Genomic DNA, 24109 nt, shown 5'->3' with positions numbered 1-24109 from the left:
TTCGTGACCTCTAATTGAATTTACTCCTTGTGAAAAACAAAAGTATCAAGTTACTAAAAATAAAAATATCTCGTTGCATTTGCATACTACCAGCTCATGAACTGTTCCAAAACTCAAGGCTGATCTCGTTTATAACTAAACTCCTCAGCCTAACCCACAGAAAATGTCGAAGTAAGCCCAATATATGAATACTTCCTCCTCTTTTATAGAAGAATAAATATATGGCTGTTCTAAACTGTACCGGGATCAAATCTTCTCACATACCATTAACCTTTACAACAAGAAATTTGATTGGCTGTTTATAGTAGATCCAATCTGATTGGTGTGACATACGTACATCTCTCACTCACTCACTCACTCACTCACTCACTCACTCATCCATTGACCCGTCCATAACATACCCCGACGCGCCGACTAAGAGGTATCTTTTTTTTACAAAAAAATCATGACTCAATAGAGCGTTTTCACATGACGTCACAAATTTCGCGGGAAATTTGAGTCGCCATGTTGGTATTCCATATTTTTCAAGATGGCGGCAAATCCCTTAGCGATTATGCGAACAACCTCGATCCCCACGTGAAGAAACGTTACTATGAAAAGATTTCTTGCGTTGGTATCGATCCCATTTTAATTCCAGACAAAACGTATGATCCAGACTGTTTGCCACGGGTCGAATCCATGGATTTGCTATCATTTTTAGTGCTTGGGACAAGCTACTACAGCAAGGATCAATTTAAAGCTTTTCGGAGTTTGCGAGCGTATAATCAGCTCGTTTCATGGTTTGTGAAGTGTGTGAAAGGGTACAAAATAGGAAACAACTACATTGTTCTCGGAAAAGTCAGACATTCACGGAGAATGAACGATCCGTGTGATACATTGTGGATTATAACCGAGGAAAATGGTACTGTTCTTTTCGCACACTGCGTTGGATGTATGGCAGGACAAGGAGAGTGCTGCTCGCATATTGCGAGCGTCCTCTTCTACATTGAAGCATGGAATCGTGTGAACAAAAAGCTGTCATGTACACAGGTGAAATGTAGCTGTTTGATGCCAACGGCCGTCAAAGAAGTTCCCTACGCACCCGTTTCAGTGCCGTAAAGTGCCCCTATTGTTTGAAGGATACAGACCTCAAAGATTACCCTGAGAAGTCCAACTCATGTTTGAAGTCAGAAAATGGAGCTACAAGTCTTAAAAGAGAACATGCATACTATTACCAATCACAACAACAAATATTCACTACTGGATACAATTATTGTGACTGTTGTTTGTGGTTTTAATGAACAAATTGCTTTTTTCTGTGAAAGAATTCTCCCAGATATCTGTCACTGGAATTCTGTTGTTCCCAAACTAAATCACTTTTGGAGATATTGTGTTCTACCAGAAATCCTTGGAAAGTGGTATACCATGAAAAGAAATGTGTCTCAGCCATCATCTGGTCTCAGTTCTGTCTGCTTTTGCAGGATGAATACTACTGATGCTGTTGTAACATGCAGCAACCAAGCATGTCACATTTCTTCTTTTCACTTAACCTGCTTGAAAGTCCAAAAAGTACCAAACAAGTGGTTTTGTCCTCTGTGCCAAAAAACTGCTGGAGCCAGGAGTAAGAAATCAAAAGGCAAACAAACAAAAGAAAATTTGGATGAAGCTCTTGAACTGGACTGCATATGTGTGTGCAAAAAGAAGCCACTGCCTTCAGATAAAGTCCTTAAATGTCATAACCCATTGTGTGAAAACGGACAGTTCTTTCATTTGGCTTGCTTAAACTTCAAAAGGATGCCAAACAATGCCCTTACAACATGGGAATGTATGGGTTGTAAGTCAGGGGGCAAAGTCAAGCTAAATACCAAGGAAGCCAAAAAAAGCAAAGGACTCTTTACACAGGGTTCGTACCCTTTTTCAGAAACAAATTTCCAGGACTTTTCCAGAACTTTTCCAGGACTCAGATTGATTTTTCCAGGACTCTAAAATTCACGCTAACCCTTTCACTCCCATTATCTCAATGTTAATTCTCCTTACTGTCTGCCATACATTTCATGTTTTTTTTTACTTGAGTTTAACAGATTTCCAGAACGTTCCAGGACCAGTAGCCCTTTTCCAGGACTTTCCAGTCCTGGAAAATGCCACAATAAAATTCCAGGACTTTCCAGGTTTTCCAGGACCCGTACGAAGCCTGTTTACATGCATGCAAGTCAGATGATGATGATATCATTATAACTGGAATTTCAAGAGGCCTTACTAAAAAGTCAGCATCCCTTGCAAAGCTCAGTGAACAACATAACAAACTGATTTTGTCCCCCCACGGCTGGCTTGACTGTGATATCATTCATGCAGTGCATGTATGTCTTAGAAAAATTAACCCTGGAGTTGAGGGTCTGCAGAGACCAACTTTGGGTCCCTGCAGAAACTTTAATCAGGTCAATGGTGAATTTATTCAGATTTTACACACTGGGGAACAACACTGGGTGTGCGTAGCATCGGTGGGGTGTGGAGATGGCACAGTGAATTTATATGACAGTCTTTACCGTAACATCATTTATAGTGAAGTAGAAGATCAGGTAATTAATCTTGTTGGACAGGCAAATTTTACTGGCATTCAAGTTGTTCCTGTTCAGCAACAGCAAAATGGCAGTGACTGCAGGGTATTTGCTGCTGCCTTTGCAACCTGCCTAGCCTATGGCATACCTCCCCAAACTGTGCAATTTGATATCTGCAAAATGAGAGCACATCTGCATCACTCCCTAAAGAATGGTCTCTTGCAAATGTTTCCTACATTTGAATGACTTAATATATGAAACCCCTTTTAGAAACAAAGTCAAACACTTTGTCTAGTTTGTCTCAAACACTTCTTCTTACATGTATTTATCTTGGAATGACAGAAAGATGTAATCAACTGTGGATCTTCCCAAGTTGTTTCAATTACAAAAACATAGTGCTGACAATGGCTCTGTTGATGAACTACCATGATTATACTATGCTAAGAATTAGGGGTTGACTTGAAACTGAAATTTATATTTTTATCTTTGTAGGGACAATTGAGTTCCATTGAGCACTTGGATACACCTGTAGTCCCTTCCCGTAGATACCCTACATGAAGGCCTTAATATTATTGTAACTAGTATGTAATTCCTTCCGGCAACATTACTATTAGAATGCCCAAGACACAAAGGAGGGTCTCCCAGGGGTTTTGGGGAACAAGGGAACATTGGCAAAATGTTGAAGGGAACAAGGGAATATTAGCCATTTTTTGGGAACAGGGGAACAAAATTCGAAAAATTACAAAGGGGAACAAATAACGAAAATGTGTGGGAACATGGGAACATAGGGCAATTTTGGAAGGGAACAAGGGAACAAAGACCCCCCTGGGAGACCCTCACAAAGTAGGGAACCAAAACGATCCCAGTCTTTAGCTGGTTCTCCTGACACGAAATGCTTGCTGCAAACCCGGTCATTTTCTAAAATAGAGTCGGTTAAGTCCTCTCTGCTGATCGCAGAAATCCAACTTCTTCTTCGCTCCGAAGTCAACTCTTCTATGTACTCTCCTTGGTTGACAACAACACGTGGAACACGAAAAAACTTACTTTCTCAGCGGTGGGCCGTATCTTGCCCGTTTTATTGCCACATCCGACAATGAGGCAAAGGACCACGATGAAAAAAATTAGATTTCTTCGCTAAGAAGGCTAGAATGTCGTACAGAATGTCCCAGGTGTTGATTAGCACGAGTAGCACGCATTCTGCGATGGAACACCAATATGGCGGATGAAGTTGGTTGTCATGACGATATGCAAATTTCATCACGCGAGTGAAAACGCTCTATAAAAATCGTTGTCCATGACACACTCAAGAACCTAGCCAATCAAATGATTTCCTCGTGCCAAGTCCTCGCTGACTAAGAACCTCTGCGGACGAGAAGGTTCGTCGTCAAAATTTGACGAACTGTTCAAGAATGTTAGCAAACTTCCAACGCGAAGAACGTATAGGAAGTGGCACGTTTGGAGTCGTTTACAAAGCCAAGTTGGAGGATCGATTGGTAGCAGAGAAAGCACTTCACGAGCACCTTTTCAAATGTCACGACCGGGATAGACATGTAGCAAAATTTGAAGCAGAGTGCAGGATTCTTGCAAAACTCAAACACAAGAACGTCGTTGAACTGTTAGAATTCGCGATTTTTCATTCTTCGCCTCCAGTGCTTATCACTGAACTCTTGGATCGCGACTTAGGGAAGTATATTACTTCACTGCATCCTGAGAAGATTCCGTTTCCAGAGGCAGTCTCGATCATGTCAGATGTAGCCGATGGGCTCGCTTATCTTCACGAGCATAATCCACCAATAGTGCATCGAGATTTAGCTTGTAAAAACATTCTCCTGACAAAGGAAAAGCAAGCTAAGATCGCTGATCTTGGTCTTGCTAAAGTGTTTCCACGTAATGGAAGAATGCATGCCTCTCCGCAAACACTAGGAACACCAGTCTATGCCGCCCCAGAAACGTTTTCCCCTGATGGACATGGTTATGGCACTGATCCGGTCGAATACGATGTCAAGGTTGATATTTTTTCCTTTGGAGTTATTTTGATGGAGGTTATCAATGGCAGTCCTCCAGTTGTGGAACCAGCGTGGCCCATCACCAAGGGTTTGTATTCTTGGAATCTCTATCGTTCAGTTAATTTATGATTATTAGATATTCTTTAAGTAGACCGCATTTTCTAGGAGTTTACCGGCGCAAAATCCAACGCAAGATGTTGGGAGAACACAAGAAGAGCTCGTAAATTCGAACCGAGAAACTGTAAAAAATAGAGCTGATATTCGCTAAAATATTATCTTCATTTCTTCGTCAAGGGAGTAAAAGGCGCCTAGAGTAACTGACTTACCATGTTAAATATTATGTTGAGTACTGTCCAGTATTATGCTGAGTTCTGCAATACATCCCAGTATTTTTGCAGCGAGATTCAAGTTTACTAATTGAAAGACGGCCATGGATTGGCTAACAATGTTCTGCTACTTTCATCGCATAATTATTCATTAGAAGTCATAGTTAAACAAAATCACGACGGCAACTTCAACCTTTTATGGTTAACAGTTAAAGAAGTCGTCAATTTTTTTACTTAATCTGAGGTCGACTGTTATTCAGCATTACCGGTACGCACACAAGCGTGAATTTTAGATATTCTATATAGAATTTGTTTCGAAGTGTAGCTGTCGCTTTCTGCCGCCGGGCCGTTTATTGCCGTTAAATTATGCACAAATATTGTCCTTCGCAAGTCAGTAAAAGGTGGGCTTTAAAATGCTTCGCCTTTGTACATAAAATCTAACAAGAAAAAAAAGTCCCTTTTATTCTGTTTATTCACGGACATTTGCAATTGTGTGGTAGACATAGCGCCTGGAATAAGAGCACAAGTTGTCCCTTATTATGTAATCAGTAAACTTGAGATATTTACATAGTCGTGTTTGTTTGCTAAACTTCACAGATGAGTTGCTCCTTACTTTTTGTGGCTACTCAGGCATTCGGCGTAGCCACTTGTTATAGTATTGATAATATACATGAAAAAATTACTCGATTCTGATTGGCTGAGAGCAGTGCAGTTCAAGTGTAACACAAAAAGCAAAAAGTGCAAAAAGTGTAACACCGGTGCAAAAAGCGTAACACCAGTGCAAATTACACATCGTAATTCTGGATTATGATTGGCTGAAAGACAATAGGAAATTTTCGAAGCCAATGATATTAGGTAAAATGATGACGAAAATTTGAAAAAAGTTTTCTCGAATGAGAAAAAATGGCTTCAAGAAAGGTCTTCGGCACTGCCTTGCGCCTCCAAATTTTTTCATGTTTATATTATTAATACTTATCAATAATATAAACATGAAAAAAATTGGTTAATCATGCGGTTTTTCTCGTTCAATTTGGAATTAATTTGCACTTGTGAGTTTTTCAAAATGCTGAAATTGCACTTGCCGAAGCGGCTCGTGCAATTTCAGGTTTTTGAAAAACTCACTTGGGCAAATTAATTCCAAATTGAACGAGAAAAACCGTATGATTACCTATACTAATTCTATCCAACAACTTTCCCTTGTCGAGTAATATAAACTAAGGACTTTAAGGTTCCAGCGAACTTCTGGAATTTCAAATTAGTCAGTCAAAGGTTTTTGAGATACAAGTTAATTTTGCGTCAGTTAACAGCGCATTTCACAAAACTTTTGACAAACCGAAGTTTTTGGTTTACGAAGTTCGCTTGAAATTTCAGGGCGCTTAGAACGTGGTTGTCAATAAACGAACTTGAAGTTGTGAATTTCATTGCGAATTTCGTTCAGAACTTGCGAAGCTTCGACGCAGTGGAAGCTCGAGGCAATTATGAAAACTTTTAAAGGGTCAACTCAGTCCGTGAAGTTCATACAAACACGACTCTGTAAATTTCAAGCTTACTGATTTAATACAAACTGCAACTGAGAAGTTAATCAACAATGATTTAGATAAACATATACAGGCAAAAACTAACGATAGATAAATCCGACGTTTCGGCGACATCTTGGCGCCATTGTCAAGGGAAACTAATTAAATATGCGATTTCAAGAGTAACTAAGAGTTCAGAGTTTCTAATTTGCATAAGTTAGACAAAGACTTTAGCGCGAACTGAGTCTGATTGTACATTTAAACACGGTCGTAATTGTTTAATGAGTTGAAAAAATGCCACAACAAGTTTGATTGTCTCATTAATGAGATGTTACTCATTAAACAATTACGACCGTGTTTAAATGTACAATCAGACTCAGTTCGCGCTAAAGTCTTTGTCTAACTTATGCAAATTAGAAACTCTGAACTCTTAGTTACTCTTGAAATCGCATATTTAATTAGTTTCCCTTGACAATGGCGCCAAGATGTCGCCGAAACGTCGGATTTATCTATCGTTAGTTTTTGCCTGTATATGTTTAACTGAGAAGTTGTGTTTCTTATTCCAGGTGATGTTTGCCTTACATATAATTTTGAAAACCTCGGCAAGAGAAAGAAAAAAACTGATATATATACTGTCCGGGTCCTTCATTCGGCGTGGTATCATGTACATGAAATGATGCAGGTGGTCGTTACATGAATCAAAAGCATAGCGAAATGCCTAATTTCTGTACCTTTGCAAACTTGCTTCCTCCACTTTCTATCTGTTGCAATCGATTTTACGCATTTTTAAAGCATTTTGTAGTTTTAAACCCTTTAAAATGTTTACCTATTGCCGTAAATCCTCGAATAAGCGCCTGGGGCGTCAGGTTTCTTTTGCAGGTCACAGGCCACAGGTCACAATCAAAAAGCACTCAGTAAAACTCGCGACGTAAGAATTACTCGAGATTCCCAAGAGGTTAATCGATGTTTCCATGCAACAAACCTCAACTAAAAATTTTTTACAGTCAGGAGCGATTATGGCTCCTGTTACTGTATAATTTTAATAAAAAAATTTCTAGGGGTGGTATATGTACAAAATGAGTTGAAATGTAGCTTTCAGACATGTGGTGTTTCATATATTTTATCGCAATAAGATAATTCGACATGATAGCAAATTGAACTGTTTCATTTCTATCTTTTGAAATCTTTACAACAAGTATGTTCTAAACAGAAACAAGAGGGTCCCCTATACCTCTTCTGAAAACAATTTCACGCATAAGTAATTGACCTTTTCACGCATCACGAAAAATTCGAAAAACAGCTTCATGTTCACAGAAAAAAGCAAACAATCACGTTTCACGTAAAAATGCGAAGGCTAAATCATGTGTCACATGAAAATACAAATTCTATCCACGTTTCGCAAAACATACAGAACCCTCCATTTTGATGCATCAAACTGCTGTGTGTGACACTGTGGTTAGTTCTCAGTCCTCCAGCCGCAAGCGCGTCGAATGGGCAGGTTTTACATCTAGTTTGGTGTAGTTTACGAGCTGTAATGACGCTGAAATCTCCCGTGAACAATTATTCCCGCAAAATTCGTTGGTTCACAAATCACGCGTAATTAAATGCATAATTCACGGATCAGTGTAAGCCTCTTTCGTTTTCCTATTGTATTGAAAGGCTACAAAGAATTTGTGTTTTCAACAGAAATAAGTCTTGGCTTTCTTTCTTTTGATTATTTCTTTTTTATTTCAGTACTACAGCTGATTTTCCTCATGCGTTTTTTTTTTCAGAAAATAACTGTTATAGTAACACTTGGGACGCACTTCTATGCATCTGTTTTATGACGTTTCGGTATATTTTTTGGTGACCTGTGACCTGTGAACTGTGACCTGCAAAAGAAATCTGCCGCGCCCGGGGCGCTTATTTCAAATTTAGGAGAAGATGGGGAGATGGGGGGACGTATTCGATGGGGGCGCTTAATCGAGGGGGATAGGGGGGGGGGGAGGGGCGCTTATTTAATTTGTCTCTAATCGTGGCTGGACACGATCGTTTTGTTAATACGTCATCTGCGCGTAAATAACAAGTTACATACCAGTGTTTATGAACATAAAAAACTAATCCTAAAGTTTAAATGGCAGCACCATTAGTACTTAACGTGTTCAAAAACTGAAACAATATACAAATCTAATACTACATGACGAAAACTATAGATCTTTTCTTGTCTCATTACTCCTATTATTTTAAATTTCGGCTGATAGGAGGAGCGCTTATTCGAAGTAGGCGCTTTTTCGAGGGGGGCGCTAATTCGAGGATTTAAGGTACTTGTTTTCTCTTTATTCGTTACTGCGTTACTCTGCTTAGTAAGGAGGACATCGACATAAAGACATAAGGTTAGATGAAAAGAAGACTTTAAAAATTGAGCAAGAAACCCTTGTTGCATTTGCGATAATTATGTTTCTTTTTCTTCTGTGACGGTGTCATAGAAGAAAATTCTAAAATTGATGTGATATCTTTCATCAAGAAGCTAGGGGAGTACACGACCATGCCAGTATCCACAGCCTCATCAGAGGTCTTAGTTAAAGGGATCGAAAATATTATTTGGTAACCAGGATTAACCTTCCTGATCTCACTGACAGTCGCCAACTTTTTGAAAAAAGTGCTGGTGGCGGACTGGGTGCGACCGTTTCTGCGCCGCGCTGATTGGTTCTTTGTTATTGTTGTTTCAAATATCACTAGTACTTTAAATCATTTACTAAATCCATTTCAAAATCACTGGTTATCCTTGCAATCTGATTGGCTCTCAGAGGTGCGATTTATTCAAGAATCGCACTATTTTTTGCTCTAAATCGCATCTTTTTCTCAGCCGAAGCGGCTCTTGCAATTTCAGCTTTTTGAAAAACTCACTCGTGCAAATTAAAGGGACACGGTCACGGTCTGCGCATGCTCGCGTGGCCGATCGAAACTTGAAAAAGTCAGCCTGACTTTTTCAAGTTAGCATTCACAAATTCAAAATGGCGTCGACTAGTGGAAGATCCAGACATGGCAGTAAACGCGTCAACTCAGGGTGGAAACGAAAGGTTGAAGACAGAGGGGAATACAAGAAAGTGTGGCTGAGAAACCACAAGCGTATTTATGCGGAAGAAAAGATATTTAAGTTGTGGCTACAAGCAAAATGTGATGCAGGTTATGAGTCTTTTAGTGACGGCAACTTCGCGACTCATTTATTGTCTCTCGCATATCGTCGAAGGTAAGACTTACGTTCATAAACGTTTGATTTATATTCCTTACAAAGTTGTATTTTACGTTATCATGAAGTTATTCTGTTTTTTCTTGTAGGTAAATGGAAGATATCGCGAGTGTCTCGAGAGTTGCGTTTGGCGACCGAAAGAAACACGTGCCAAGTGCGATTGCCGAAAGTGAAGGTTCGTTTTCTCGATGAAAATAAATACTATTTGAAAATAAGCATGCTTATGTCTTTACAATTATGTATTTTAAATCTATTCTTTCTAAACAGGGCCACAAACATCTACACCAGTGAAGCCGCGTGATGAACTTTCCGAGTCAATGGTTGTGTCTCCGATCGTGGAAACTGTGTCGACTCCTGATAACTGTTCGCCGTCAGCTTCATCCATCGAGAACAGCAGACTTCATTCTAGTCTTAGAAAGTAAGTATGCGTATATTTTGTTTAAACGAGAGCACTGTCCATTGTTCTGTAAAAGCGGGGCTTACATAACTACAGTGAAATCCCCACGTGAATCAAAATCATGCCGGTAATAGTCAGTTTTTACATATGTCATGTCTTTTTGTTCAATTATTTTCTGGATTAAACTCTTCAATGTTTACTGATGACAAGGGTTCTGATGAAGAACCGGATGATAACTTTTCCGTTGAGAATGAAAGGTACTTTCTCTTTCATGTCACCGTCCTCCCACAGAACAATAATTAATAATATGTGTTTTGCAAAACTTTCTACATGTATAAAGTGCGATATTTTTCTTCATATATGTGCTCTGGTGTTTATTTTGCATGTTGAATCTTTGTGCATAATTATTTTGTGCTGCATTTTGAAATCCATATTTGTCCTGGTGTTTCATTTTACATGAAAACATAGCAATAACTTCGAGTGATAATTCTAAATTATTATTGGTACATGTACATACATGTATGCAATGATTTTGTATGTGTATGAAATAGCTTGTTGCTGTGGTAAAAATGTTTCTTCTCCATTTAGGTTTAGAGAGCTCTGTGACTCAGCCATCAGAGAAATGAACGAGTACAAATTTCTCTATGAAACTGAAAGTGACTCTGATGTTTCGATGTAAGCATAGTTTTTTCTTCCTACTTCTTTAAAGACAGTGTCTTATATGTGCCATTTTAGGTATGAATAAGTGAACGAGTATAACATAATTTGAAAAAGTGGGAGGAATTTAGTTTTAATTAGTGAAATCTTCACATGTGATTCTATTATTATTTTTACTCGGCTATTATTATGTTTGGTTATTATGATAGTGGCTCCTTCTTTACGCTGTATTTGTGTTTCTTTTTTTTTTGTTAGTATGCATTACAATGAAAATGCTGATTTGTCAGATGGTGAGGATGATGAGCTCCTGCCACTTGATACAGAAGTGGGTACTGATGATGATCAGGAAAATCAGGCTGATGCTGTTGCCAGTGCTGCAACCACAACAACTGCAGCAAGTGTGGAGGAGGAGGATAGACCTGAGTTTAGACCTCATCGCAAACTTAGTAGAGGGGAAGACCTCTTTGAGTTTCGAAAAGAAGTAGAAATGGTCAAGGAGAAAAAATTTGTATGTTCTTTGGAATTGCATTGTTTCTTAACTTGTTTGTGGGATGCTGTAGAACAAAAGGGTGTGGTAAAGTCCCCGAGGTCAAGCATCATTTTGTGGGGACCACTGTTGTTGTTACTGCCAAGTGCCAAGCTGGACACATTTTTAAGTTTGCCTCATCTAGGGAGGTAAATGGCCTTTATGTCAATAACGTTTGTCTGGTAATAATTTTGGGAAAGTCAGCAGGGTTGCCGAGTTTTTAGGTCTTTCTTGTCCGAGTCTACCTTTTACCGGATGCAACGCCTGTATTTGTTTCCTGCAGTGGAGGAGTGGTGGAGTTGGATGCAGGGAGAGTTGTTGAAGGAGTTTTCCGATGAAAAGGTTGTTGTGGGTGGAGATGGACAGTGCGACTCACCTGGGTTCACTCCCAAAAATCGTTGTTACTTCTTAATGAAGCTGACCTCGGGATACATTTTGGAAATTGAAGTAAGAGACAAGCGACATGTAGGCCTTGTCTCTACAAATATGGAGAAGGTTGCACTGAAGAATGCTCTGACCAGACTCAAGAGAGTGCTCGATGTGGTTGAAGTGGCCACCGATGCATCTTCATTCATTAAAAAGTTGGTTGGTGAGTAAATTTGGTGTTGATTATGTTCACTGTTTGACTAAAATGATGTGAGATAACAATGATCCCAGTTAAGTCTTTTTTATTAGATATGCATTTAATTTATTGTGCTTTTAACTAACTAACTAACTAACTAACTAACTAACTAACTAACTAACTAACTAACTAAATAAATAAATAAATAATGGCTATCACAATTACTTGTGGACCATTGTGAGCCTTGTTTTTATGTCAGCATCTTGTTTTTATGCAGCAAGGGTGAGAGGTGGTCACCGCCACCAGGGGAGGAGGGAGGGGCGCAAAGCGTCTTCCCACGGCAATCTCGTCAAACTGCGAGATCTCGCACTGCGCGGCCAGATTTAATATTCGAAAGGCCGCAGAGGATCATACTAGACGTCACTAACCTAGACCCTCGGGATTAGCGGAATGTAGCGCGTTATGGCGATACGCTCATTATATATGCAGCGAGAATAGCGGCAAGTGCGTCGCTTTCCCTTGTTAGTAAATATATCCTTGTTAGGGATGCCATCTTCTTTGTTGTGGATTTTTTCACTGGGGACAGAGCATCGGATTTAGGGCGGCTCTCTTGCAAACAGGTTTTCAGGTTACGGGATCGGGAAGGCGTTTTAATTAGATTGTCTCTTACGAAAACAGTTCGCAAAGGATCTCCCCGTGAGTTTGTTCTTGTCCCCTTTCGAAACCCAGATGTTTGCCCTGTTTTTGGTTGGATTTTTATGTTCGTGCCTGCCAAGCGCTGGGGGTCTCCTTGTCTGAGGGATGTTTTTTCCGAGCTTCCGACCATGGGAAGTGTGTCAGGGAGAGGCCGTTTCTTGGTTCGGCAGTTAATAATCGTTTGCTTGTGTATCTCTCCGAGGTGAAACTTTGTAATGTAGAAACGCCCCATAGTTTCAGGGTCTGGCTTTCCAACACCCTTAGCATCTTGGGTTGTTCTCCGGAGGAGATCGCTCCGTATTTGGGTGGAAAAGTAGCGACATGGCCAGACACTATGCGCGTGTCTCTCAGGCGGCTAGTACTCTTAACCTTTTGGAGTCTGTCATGCCCCGGGCTTCCACTGTCACTGCCGCGGTCTCTCACCCGGCAAACATCCAGGGGCCTGTTTCTCGAAAGACCCGGTAAATTATCGGGCCCCGTAAGTCACCCGGTAAGTCCCCGTAAACTTTTCGGGTGTTTCTCGAAGCTCCCGTTATTTTCGATTCCGTTAATTTTTCCGGTAACTTGCCCGGTAATTTACGGGAGGTCGTGACCTCCCGTAAAGTTACCGGGGAGTCACAAATGTTGCAAAACCAAACAAAATAGAGTGGCTCGTTGAGGAGCTAAAGGAGGAATTGGAGAGAAACACTGCGAGAAGCTGCCCGCTGGCTCCGGAAACCCACGTAAATATAATTGTTGTTGTTGTGTTATTTTTCACAGTTTGAAGGCGTTTGCATGGAAGCGCTATATAACTGTGAAGTTCTATTTTATTGTTTTTCAAAACCAACAAACGGCGGGAAAAAAAATTAATGAATAGATAAACACTGTCATGAAAACGCCGATCACTCGCCGCGCGTTTCGAAAAGGCTTCTTTGTATGAACATCAAAATGGGTTCCTGTCGCGCAAACCTGATCTTACTGCAAGCCAAACCTGTTTCCTGTGTTTTAATTGCAGATTTGTTTTTTACTTTTTTTGGAGAAGGAAATTAGAAAACAGACATTCTACAAAAAGTAAACATAATAGAGCGATCGCGAAGAGTCGCATTAGGCGCGGTGCACAAATGCTGACAAATGTTGGTTATAGCATTTCTAGCTAGATGAAACACGAAGAAACGTACTGTACTCACGATAGATAAACGAGAATAAAGACCATAAAAATTATTCTCCCCAATAAATTGTTTCAGTAACATTTCTATTGATCTTAGCTTGCTTTATGCTAGAACAGTCGATCTGGGATCAGTGAAAATTACGCTCGATGTTTGTCGGAGAAAACGATTAAATCACGCCTAAAAATTTTAGTAAGATCCTTCCTTATTCCAAATATTCTGTACACCTACTTAAGCGAAATTCTTAGCTAAATTTCAAGTTCTCAAGTTCACACTGTTTCCTCGGCGGTCCGCAGATCTTGTTTGATTGCTCAGTGAACATTTTGAATTAGAGTGAACCCTAGAAAAGAGAGAGATTGTCGATCGAAGTCTTCGAATCGAGCTACAAAAGGCAATTGATCATCACTTTCAAGTAATATGACCATGCAAAATGACGATCTCTCTCAGTTACTCTCCTTTGACACAACGATAAAGTCGAAGTTAAACTTCACAGTGTTCTTCAAAAAGCATAACAGTCGCAACGACAACAGAATCGATCCAAATCGAATCTGTACGTATAGTCCCAAGTGTTTCTCCTTCTCTCGCGAACGAGCGTGAAGCGCGCGCTAGAGATTGGTAACAACCCGCTATTTTGTCGGGCCCGGTAAGTACCGGGAAAATTTACGAGTGCTTCGAGAAATGCTATTTCGGGCCCGGTAAAGTTTCCCGTTAACCGGCCCGGTAAGTTATCGGGCCCGGTATTTACGGGAGCTTTCGAGAAACAGGCCCCAGTAGTCTAATCGCTTAAGCGTTTTCTGTATTTGCACAGTACGTTTTAAGCTGGGAGTATGGGGGTCTGAGTTATGGAAAGGAGGTTTGTAGAATAAAGCAGGTTTAGCACTCTCGGGGGGTGTCGTGGTGTTTTTCCCCGTTTTTGTGCGTCGGTTTGGATAGCAAGCGGTGCCGGTGGAGCATGGTGATTGTCGAGGCCGGGAGCGGATTCCTCCCATAACTAAGTCTAACGTGATCGCAACAATAGATATGCAATGAGGATAAATTACTATTTTCACCCTAAAGTGACCGATGAGTGGCATGAACTTCGTAAAGAAAAGAGGGACTGCCTGTTTCCGAGTGACCGCCAAACTCGCTTGCTCTTCCCTGGTGAATTTCAAGTATTCCTTTACCAGCGAGTGCGAAACAGGGTTAGCATGATTGAAACGGCCTAACTTATTACAAACAGCACGCAACTTCCCGATGATGGAGTCCACGGAACCGGCCGCTAAACGGCGGGGGCATTTACAGACTTTCCTATCACATGTCCTAACGTGAACAACAGTTCTCCCTGTCCTATCTTTACTAATAAGAAAGTTAACGAGGTGACGGAGGGCATGGCCTTCCGGGGCGAAAGAGAGGCGAGGAAACTTGACAAGTGTCGCTCCAAGGAAGACTTTTGCTCCTGACAAGGTTTGCTACTTGACAAAGATTTAAAGTTCACGAAACAACTATTGATCGCTGAACAGGCTGGACAACCGGAGTAACAGGGGCTCCTGTTGATGTACCACAAGCCTGGCAAAAATTCGCATCATGATCGTTTGGATAGAGACAAGACGTACACCGCCGGGCTGCTTTCCAGGGGCGTGCAACCTGAAGAAAAGAACGGCATGTGGGTATAATGCTTGTCTTAACAAAATTGGTGATGCCATTAATTAACAGACGCAACGAAAAGCCCAAAGGTCCCATTGTAGTGGTCTAGGGAACCAGCCTGGAGTCGCAGCAGAAGGAAAAAACAAAACCAAATCGTCGCCCTTTCGTCCCGGGAGAAATCGATCAACGCTCGTGGCTTGCAATAATGCCCACCAGTACCGACGGGGCTGGATATCCGGCACGATTATCGTGAAGGGGTGCTGATAATGCTGGTCAAGATTTTCCCTGATAGGCAACTGATGCGCAAACACGTTGATGCCGGATGACTCAGGGGTGTTGTGGCATGGCGTGAAATGCGGTCGACGATTACCAAGCTGGTCAAGGCGGCAGTTACTGTCGAGCGGCATGAGATCAAAGGTATGTGGTCCAAACATTCTCTGGACACGGGACCACGTTTCCTCAGAAAGGGTACAATCGAGGTCTGAATGCCGACGCGAGGGAGCGTCGCCCGGATTCCCAGCCGAAGGAACGTATTGAATGTCGATCAAAAAGTTGAACTCTTGGCTGCATCGCAAAATAGCGTTAATCACGTCATTTATCTTGGAGTTATTTCCATCCTCGCTCTGCCATGACCCCAACAGAGCTCTGCTATCCGTGTGAACATCGACGCGGGAATTCTGAATCCTTGAGAAAGCATCTAAAGCACACAACAAGGCCTTCGCCTCCAAAAAATTTATGCTGCCCGATTCTTCTCGCCAGTAATCTCGAGCCTCCATTCTGCCGTTATCCGTCATCAAAACGCCTCCCCACGCTCGTTTAGAAGCGTCGCAATAAAAAGTGACAGCGATATGTCTCTCCGATCTCCATGGCAAACAATCCGTCCAGTCATCTAAATATCGCCAATATTCCAATTCAGGTTGCAGAAGACCAGTGACCTTAGCAGCCGCTTTGGAATTACGTACAAGACCAGCAACGGTTTTGACGATTTCGCGAAAGTACAACTTGCAACCAGCTAGAGCCAGGCTGAAGGAAACAGCCTTACCGGCAAAACGCTGAAGAATTTTTAACGTTACCGTCTTAGATGCTAAAATGTTTTCCCTGAGTACCTTAAATTTGACTTTTTTCTCCTCTGGGATCAGGAAAGCTTGCCGAATAGAATCACAGGTAAAGCCAAGGAATGTGACGAACGTGGACGGACTGCATTGAGATTTACTCAAATTGACAAAATAGCTGGCCTCCAGTAGCAGGTAACAGAGAATTTACGCCGCGGCCTCAGCGTTCTGGTGGCTACACGGGGCCCAGGGCTGCTTAGACGATTGTACTAGAAGCTGACCGACGTGGCGACCATCTATGTACTGGGAAAGTGGTACACCGTACGAACGTGCCGCACTAGAAACTGCAAGGCCCAAATTGTGATAGAAAAAAGCACTAGCCTTCCAGCCAAAAGGTAACGTACAAAATGTAAAGTAAAAACCCTGCAACTGCAGGCCGGAAAAGGTACGGGAAGCCGGGTGGAGACAAACGTGCTAGGTAAAGGTAAGGTAAAATCTTTATTTAGACACAGTATTTCCTTCAGGACTATACAATATTTAATGCTGGTAATGCCCGGGCAAGACATACCTTGGTAAGTCCGACAAATGGTCCAATTTAAAAGGAAGGTCTTTGATCCACAAATTAAGGTAACGCTCATCATGGCAAAGGTGAGGTTTCGAGGGTTCAACGGTGAAGGGAAGGACCAGGTAAGGTGGTGAGACCTGGCCAATCTCGCCCCAAACCGACAAGACTCCGGCCGACACCCATAGCGAAATGGTAGTGGAAATGAAATCCGAAAATCGGGCGTAAGACTTAAAGTTTTCCAACACGATTGGAGGAGGATGATCTGAATCAAAACTCTCACCTTTGAAATCCCCCTTGAAATGGGTCAAAAATTGTTCAGCTTTGACCCCTTCATTAATTATGGCCATAAGGTCGACGTGCTCATTGCTGACATCGGACGACAACGTCTCCCAAACCGCCGGGTGCGTGTGCAACGATCCCGCCTAAAAATCATCCGGATTTAGAAATCGGAGATTACGCAAAACCCCAAGAGCTGGATTCTTCGCCACCATGGACGGGGAAGCCAAGGGGTCAACGAAAGGCTGGCTTCCCTTAAAAATATCACACCAAGAAGTCTCTGTTGTCCCGCGGACGGTAACTGCGTCGCCCAACTTTCTCCGAAAAGCAAAGGATGCAACCTAAGGGAACAAGTCAAAAGCGGACAGAGATAAGAAACAGGGAAAACAAAAGGGAACCCAACCTTCGTTGACCCCAGGCTCCGAACCAGGTCCAGAATTGAGGCACAGTGAAGGCCCCCCAAGGTCAACGAGGGCGAGTGGGGCAGGGCACCTTGGGAAACTAAAATGTATGAGGACAAAGGCCCAAACAAACTGCCAAAAAATGGCCTACAACAAGCCAGCTGACCACACAAATTGAGACAACTGATAATCAAATGAACTTTATCAAAGCAATATCGGAGGCGCCTGCTGACAACACAACTGGAGTATGCCGAAATACAAATGCCAGGGAAACAAATGATAGAAAAACAAACTCGCTACAGAGCAGAAACTTAACAAAGCAATGATCGCTTACTCAAACGCTGGGTTAATTCTTACCGCCTCTGAACCCCCGCGGGGAGCGCGATAAGTGAACTGAGAAGAACGTTGATTGTAAAAACATTCGCGTGCCATGTGGCCAAAGCGATTACAAGTAAAGCAACGAACATTCCCGTAAGGCTTCGGGCGGGTGTAGCGAAATCCACGCGACTGAGCTGCTGAGGCTCTAGAAGAGGATTTCAGGATGGCGGTGGCCTCCTTCGCTATCTTGGCCCGCACAGGATCCCCCAAGAGACCCACAAGCAGCCTCTGCAACGACTCTTTATCCAGTTGATCCACCCTTGCCCTAGCCTCATCGAGAGCCGCCGCGTACATGTCGGCCTTCTCGTGTGCCTCATTCCTCGCGAGACGAACCAAAGATTGTAGCAGCACGACCGCTTCATATCGATCAAACATGTTTAACGGGTGGTTTAGGTGCCTGCGGAGAGTTATCAACGCGTCCTCCGTGCTCCTACGCGCTTTCTCGTCTTCCGAGGCTTTCAACTTCCTCTCAAGAATGTGAATACGATCGACTGGCTGAGAAACAAGAAGGAACCAGGGAATGAAAATCACATCTGCTGTCCTGCTGACCAGAACAGAACAAGAACATAACCAAATCTAAAATGGCCCGGGAAAAGAACGGCTCAAAATTCGCCACAATCAACCCCCCCATTCCTTATAGAAACTATAAAATGTTTAAGCAAGTAACCGGAACAATGATCCTGCTGGTATACGTTGGATCAATGGTGATCTAATCGGCTTTACATATAAAATGAAGAATACAAAAGCAAAAACCGACACAACGTAGAATGAGTTTTTGAAGGTGTACTATATTTCGGCTGGCCAAACCAGCCTTCTTCAGGTACAATGGAAGATTTTACATTGGTGCGTGTTTTTATGTAACCGATATTTACGTAATACCGGAAATACGCAAAAGTAATTGATAGTGTAAATTGAAGATAAGCATACGGTAAAATAAAATAACATGATAAAAGAACATAATAAAAGAAAACAAATGGAAGCAATTAATATGTTTCTTCGCGGATGTTCAGACTATCCGTGAGGAAACATATTAATTGTTTCCATTTGTTTTCTTTTATTATGTTCTTTTATCATGTTATTTTATTTTACCGTATGCTTATCTTCAATTTACAATATCAATTACTTTTGCGTATTTCCGGTATTACGTAAATATCGGCTACATAAAAACACGCACCAATGTAAAATCTTCCATTGTACCTGAAGAAGGCTGGTTTGGCCAGCCGAAATATAGTACACCTTCTAAAACTCATTCTACGTTGTGTCGGTTTTTGCTCTTATAGAAACACCTCCTGCGTTCCCACTTCAAACCCTGTGCCTATCTTCTGCTAAGCTTCAACGTTAGAACTCCCGAGATTTGCACTTTCCTCCTCAACACGATTTCTGGCCCCACGCTAACCTCCTTTGAACACTGTCAATTCCTTTAAAATCCTTATTTCCCTGTCAAAGCCCCTCATCCACTTCCTATTCTATTCCATTCCGATCTTTATCACTTTCCACTTCACCAATTTCTACTTGTCATCAATTCACCCTTTCTTCAATTCCTTCTCTTTCCCTTTATTTCCTCTCCGTCTTCCTGGCTTCTTATCATATCCTTTGCTCTCCTCGTTCCTTTCTTTCCTCCTTCGTTTTATTATTATTTTTTTTTCGTTTTAGTGCTCTCAAAGGCGCTTCTCTCCATTTTCCTTACTTTCCATTTCTTTCTCTTTTCCCTTAACACCTCCTGTCTTCTTTTTTCTCTCTTTCTCTTTGTTTTTGTTTTTGTTTTTGTTTTTTGCCATCTTAAAGTGCCAGGAACATACATATGTCCTAAAAGCGCCTCTGCTTCTCTCTTTCCTTCCATCTTTTACCTTTTTTTTTTTTCGCGCCGTCCAAAAAGGGCTGAAAACATACACACGCCCAAAAGCGCTTCCACTCCTTTCTTTTTCCTCCCTCTGTGTCCTTGTTTTTTTTTCTTTTTCACTCTTAATATCATCTCCCTGGCTCCACAACATACCCAAAAAATCGTCCTTTACCCAAAAGGGACTTTTCGATACAACAAAACAAAGTGTAACAAACAGGCAATAACGAAAATTGTCATGCAGAACAATGGGGCATACCGACACCGAGAACAATATAACTACGACAACGTGCTAATGAAATGGGCGGAGGCGGCAAAAAAGCGCCGAGAATATATACAGGTCCAAAAGTACGTGCAAACAACCGCGGAGGGAAAACAAACAAGGAAAAAACAATATCCGCATAACGAGAAAACGAACCTAAACGGGGCGCCGCGATAACGAGGGAGAAAAACTCCCCGCAGACCAAAATTAAAACACGACATAAAACTGCACGAAGAAAATAACAAGGCAGAAAATAAAACAAAAGAGCGAGAGCAAAGCCCACGCGAAACGGCGAACGACCAAGATGCCAACGACCGACATCCTAGCAAACTAGCCTAAACCGGGCAGTGAAACGCAGAGGAACGAAACCAACGCAAACAAATAAAGACAATGCAACCAAAACACAAGGAATAAGTGAAGCAATTACCTCATTTTCTACCACCGGTTCGGCGGCTTCGGCGGGCGGAACAGCCGGTTCTGCAGCGACCGGGTCATCTGCTGGCTCAGGGCCACGCTCAGGGAGAAGAGGCAAAAAAGGTTCAGCCATAACTGAAGAAAACACACGAGCAAAGAACAGAAGGCTGGTGGTGGTGACCACGAAGAAAAGAGCAAGGCGTCTTCCCACAGCAATCTCGTCAAACTGCGAGATCTCGCACTGCGCGGCCAGATTTTATGTTCGAAAGGCCGCAAAGGATCGTACTAGACGCCACTATCCTAGACCCTCGGGATTAGCGGAATGTAGCGCATTATCGCGATACGCTTATTATATATGCAGTGCGAATAGTGCATAGATACTGTAGCATGCAGTGCAGTTCAGTGTTTAGAGCAAGGCTTTGTTCCATACAAGTTTGTTTATAATGAAAAAATGTGCATTTCCTCTTACATTTGACAGCCATTGAGTTCAAGGATATCTTCCACAGCCTTGATGTCTGGCATAAATCAAAGAGTATTAGGAAATGCTTAGCCAAGGTATGCATGTCAATTCATTAATATAATTCATTAAATCTGTTCTGATCAATTCGATCTTATTCCTATCCTACCTTATCCATCCCCACCCTACCCTATCTTAATCTTGTCTACTGCATATTGAATCCAGACAAGGATATTATCAGGACAGGGAATATATATTTTTTATCTTTCATACTGGACAAGCCAAGGCAATGGCCAAAATAAAAGCTTGGTCAGATCATATAATCCACCACTTCTGTAGTATTGTAACAGTGTGTGCAGGGAAAGTGAGAACACTTCAGATGAGGAAGCCTTGCAAATTATGAAGGTAGGAGAAATCTAAAATGGTTATAATTTGATGTGGAATATTTTTATTTATATAATAACCCAAGTTATTCTCGCATTTTGATTGGTTCTCGGCTATGATCTATTAGAGGACAAACGCACGATTGACGTCACCATTTCAAAGTTTTTCCCCCTGTGTTTTTAAATGGCGGAAAGTTTTGAGAATAAGGTACAAGGTATAAGATAAGGTACAAGAAAGTCTTGTCCGGCATTGAACATGTACCAGAAGCATAGTCTAGCAGGAAGAAGAAAGATAAAGCCGTTTCTGTTTTAGAAAATGATTCAGAAAAAATACTCGAGCAGTCTCAGTCGGTAGTCGAGCGAGACTAAACCAAACACAAAATTGGTCTTGGTAAGCCGAGAACCATTGCTTTATCTCGAATTTAACAAACCCAATAACCAAAATGTTTATGAGATTAATTTATTTAAAACATTGAACTTTTCTCAGTCTTTAAATAATTGTTGACACAGTGATTGTCTGGAATGAAACATCAACTGAACCACTTCTTAAAATCAGTGAAAATAAACACATAACCTTGCCTTCCGATGCGAATGTTCCAGTCCGTTTCAGGGCACAGCAGCGAGCAAAGTATAGCTCACTACAGCTCGCGGCCAACTGTATCGCAGCTAAAAGGTGTCTCCGACACTATTTCAAACTGATTTGAGAATCACCAACCACAGAGGACATAAATTTCCACTATCACTAGCGCTCCTTTCATTCAAAACTCGAATCGAATGGTCTCCAGGTTGACTGCAACCGTAAGTTTTCCGAGCGTAGTTTTTCAACTCCTGCAACATTCGAGGCAACATCCAAGCTTTTCGGCTCACAGGGCTGCTCTGATGACAAAAACTGACTTGACTTATCCAGCATTTTCTTTAAGATTTGTAGATTTCGCACTTCAATTTTGCTTTCGCTGTAAGTTTTCATTCCACGAGAAGCTACGCTCGAGTCAAGTTTGACAGTGGCGTGATTTTCCTGGACCAATCACAATTCTTTGCTACGCATAGCAACCAATGAGATTGCTTCAATTTGTATAGACAATAGATTACGTCAAATGGCTTTTTTCGTGTTCGCCAAAGTGGGCAAAGGCCGGCTTTCGAGTTATGTTGAAAGGTTTTGAAATAAAAAAAGCGCTATCTGTAGTAGTTTGTTTCGTTATGATATAAAACAAATAGATTCCACGCTGCCGTGCGTCTGTTCAGTAATAGATCACAGAAGACGTCAAAATGTGGTAAGAACATCAGTGACACACTCGGCTATCGCCTCGTGAACCACTTATTTGTTCTTATCACATTTTGACGTCATCTGTGATCTATTACTGAACAGACGCACGGCAACATGGAATCTATTTGTTAAATAGCTTTGTGCTGTTACCAGAGTGACACTATGCATCACACAATGCAAATTGTTTACTGAAAACATCTATCTTTTTTAATGGGTCAAGAAGACCAGGTAGCCAGATGATACACTTACTTCTGGCCTTGTGCAACACATAATGACTTCTTTGTCCTTTTGTTTTCTATAATATTTTTTTTAGAGCAAGTGGATTGGCCTACTTCATCATGTCTGTGACTCCCATGAGTGGTTGGGCGGCAGGTGTGACCGTGATGATCAAATCCATGATCCCAACTTAACATGGTTTGACCGGCATGACAAAGACTTTGCAGAATTGCAGAAAGTCATCTTAAACCCAGAGCTGCTTGACAACTTCCGATTCTATGTTAGATTCAGGTAACCAAGTGGCATGAATCTGCAAGTTGTCATTTTGTCTTAGTACAGAATACTACATGTACTTTGTGCATAGCTCAAATATAAAATATTCATATTCATATGTATACATCAAAAGTGTGTTAAATTTTATAGCATCCACAGGTCAACATCCTAATATACAGATTATAATTTGCACTTAGCCGGGGACTATTGTCACAGCATTGAGATATGATTCGAAGATAGTCTTGAAAATATTCTGTTTTTTATTTCAGGCACACTCACAGAATAGAGTGTGCAAACAGCCTGACCCTTGCATACACTCCAAAGAGAGCACTGCTAAGGTACTTTTATACACTGATAATATTCTAGATGTATAGTGAAATACTTTGGGGTACAATGCATGAAATTAAATGGTAACTCTTTAATTTTGAGTACCGAACAATTACTCCCAACATTCTTGTTGTGTGCTCAGCCATATTACACCTCACAGAAAGGATATAGTTTATCTGCATGCATCCCAGGATTATATCCCATTGAACTAATCACAGACAAGTGATAGAACAAAGTCAACTACAGTAATAGTATTTTTTTTCATTGCAGCTATAAAGCTTACAAGGCAAGGAAGTATATTGCTACATTTGACTGGAATTCCTATTTGGATCTCCCAGCAGCCACAAGCAAGTCTGGGAATGAAATCACCTCCAGGAGATGTAATCAGAGAACTCAGCGGTGGGATGTAAGAACAGTAAAACAAAACAAAACCTTTGAGTGGAGGACAATGATCTCGTGGCACGCAATGTGTCACTGAATGAAAGCAATCCACGTGTAGTGACACCCACAATTGCTGCAAAGCCTCCCCCTTTCTCGAAGGAACTGTTGGAAAGAAAAAGCAGGTTTATTGTGCCCTCAAAGCATGCAAAATCAACATCTGGTCAGGATTTGGGGGAAATGTTGTCAAATGAATAATTTTTCCACAGTATTTATTTCATATAATGTGTAAACATACAATGTACATCCACTTAGAAACTCACTGGGCCATTATATTATCAAACAAAAAATATGGAAAATGTTCCATTTTGATACAACATGATAATTACACCAGGGAATATTATTTAG

General features: G+C 41.4%; 1 protein-coding gene and 3 pseudogenes across 3 annotated transcripts in view; all 4 read left to right on the top strand.

Moving 5' to 3' along the window:
• Positions 1-14: 14 nt before the first annotated feature.
• On the top strand, positions 15-2793 carry LOC145474067 (uncharacterized; annotated as a pseudogene).
• Positions 2794-3929: 1136 nt separating this feature from the next.
• LOC145479753 (uncharacterized) overlaps positions 3930-24109 on the top strand; it is a 29151-nt gene continuing 8971 nt past the window's right edge. The window contains exon 1 of the mRNA XM_081458198.1: positions 3930-4628. Coding sequence (XP_081314324.1) covers positions 3944-4628 — 685 coding nt within the window. The 5' untranslated portion in view covers positions 3930-3943. The remainder of the gene's footprint in view (positions 4629-24109) is intronic.
• On the top strand, positions 8369-22810 carry LOC145479754 (uncharacterized; annotated as a pseudogene). The gene is made up of 6 exons (XR_014048455.1): positions 8369-9787; positions 9880-10030; positions 10598-10684; positions 10922-11781; positions 20882-20958; positions 21142-22810. The product of XR_014048455.1 is annotated as an uncharacterized LOC145479754 (transcript).
• LOC145479756 (uncharacterized) lies at positions 21135-23817 on the top strand (annotated as a pseudogene). The gene is made up of 4 exons (XR_014048456.1): positions 21135-21265; positions 22821-23014; positions 23266-23334; positions 23594-23817. The product of XR_014048456.1 is annotated as an uncharacterized LOC145479756 (transcript).

The sequence above is a fragment of the Orbicella franksi genome, chromosome 2 (assembly GCF_964199315.1).
Source record: "Orbicella franksi chromosome 2, jaOrbFran1.1, whole genome shotgun sequence".
NCBI classification, from domain to species: domain Eukaryota; kingdom Metazoa; phylum Cnidaria; class Anthozoa; order Scleractinia; family Merulinidae; genus Orbicella; species Orbicella franksi.
This window is presented reverse-complemented; position numbering and strand designations above follow the sequence as displayed.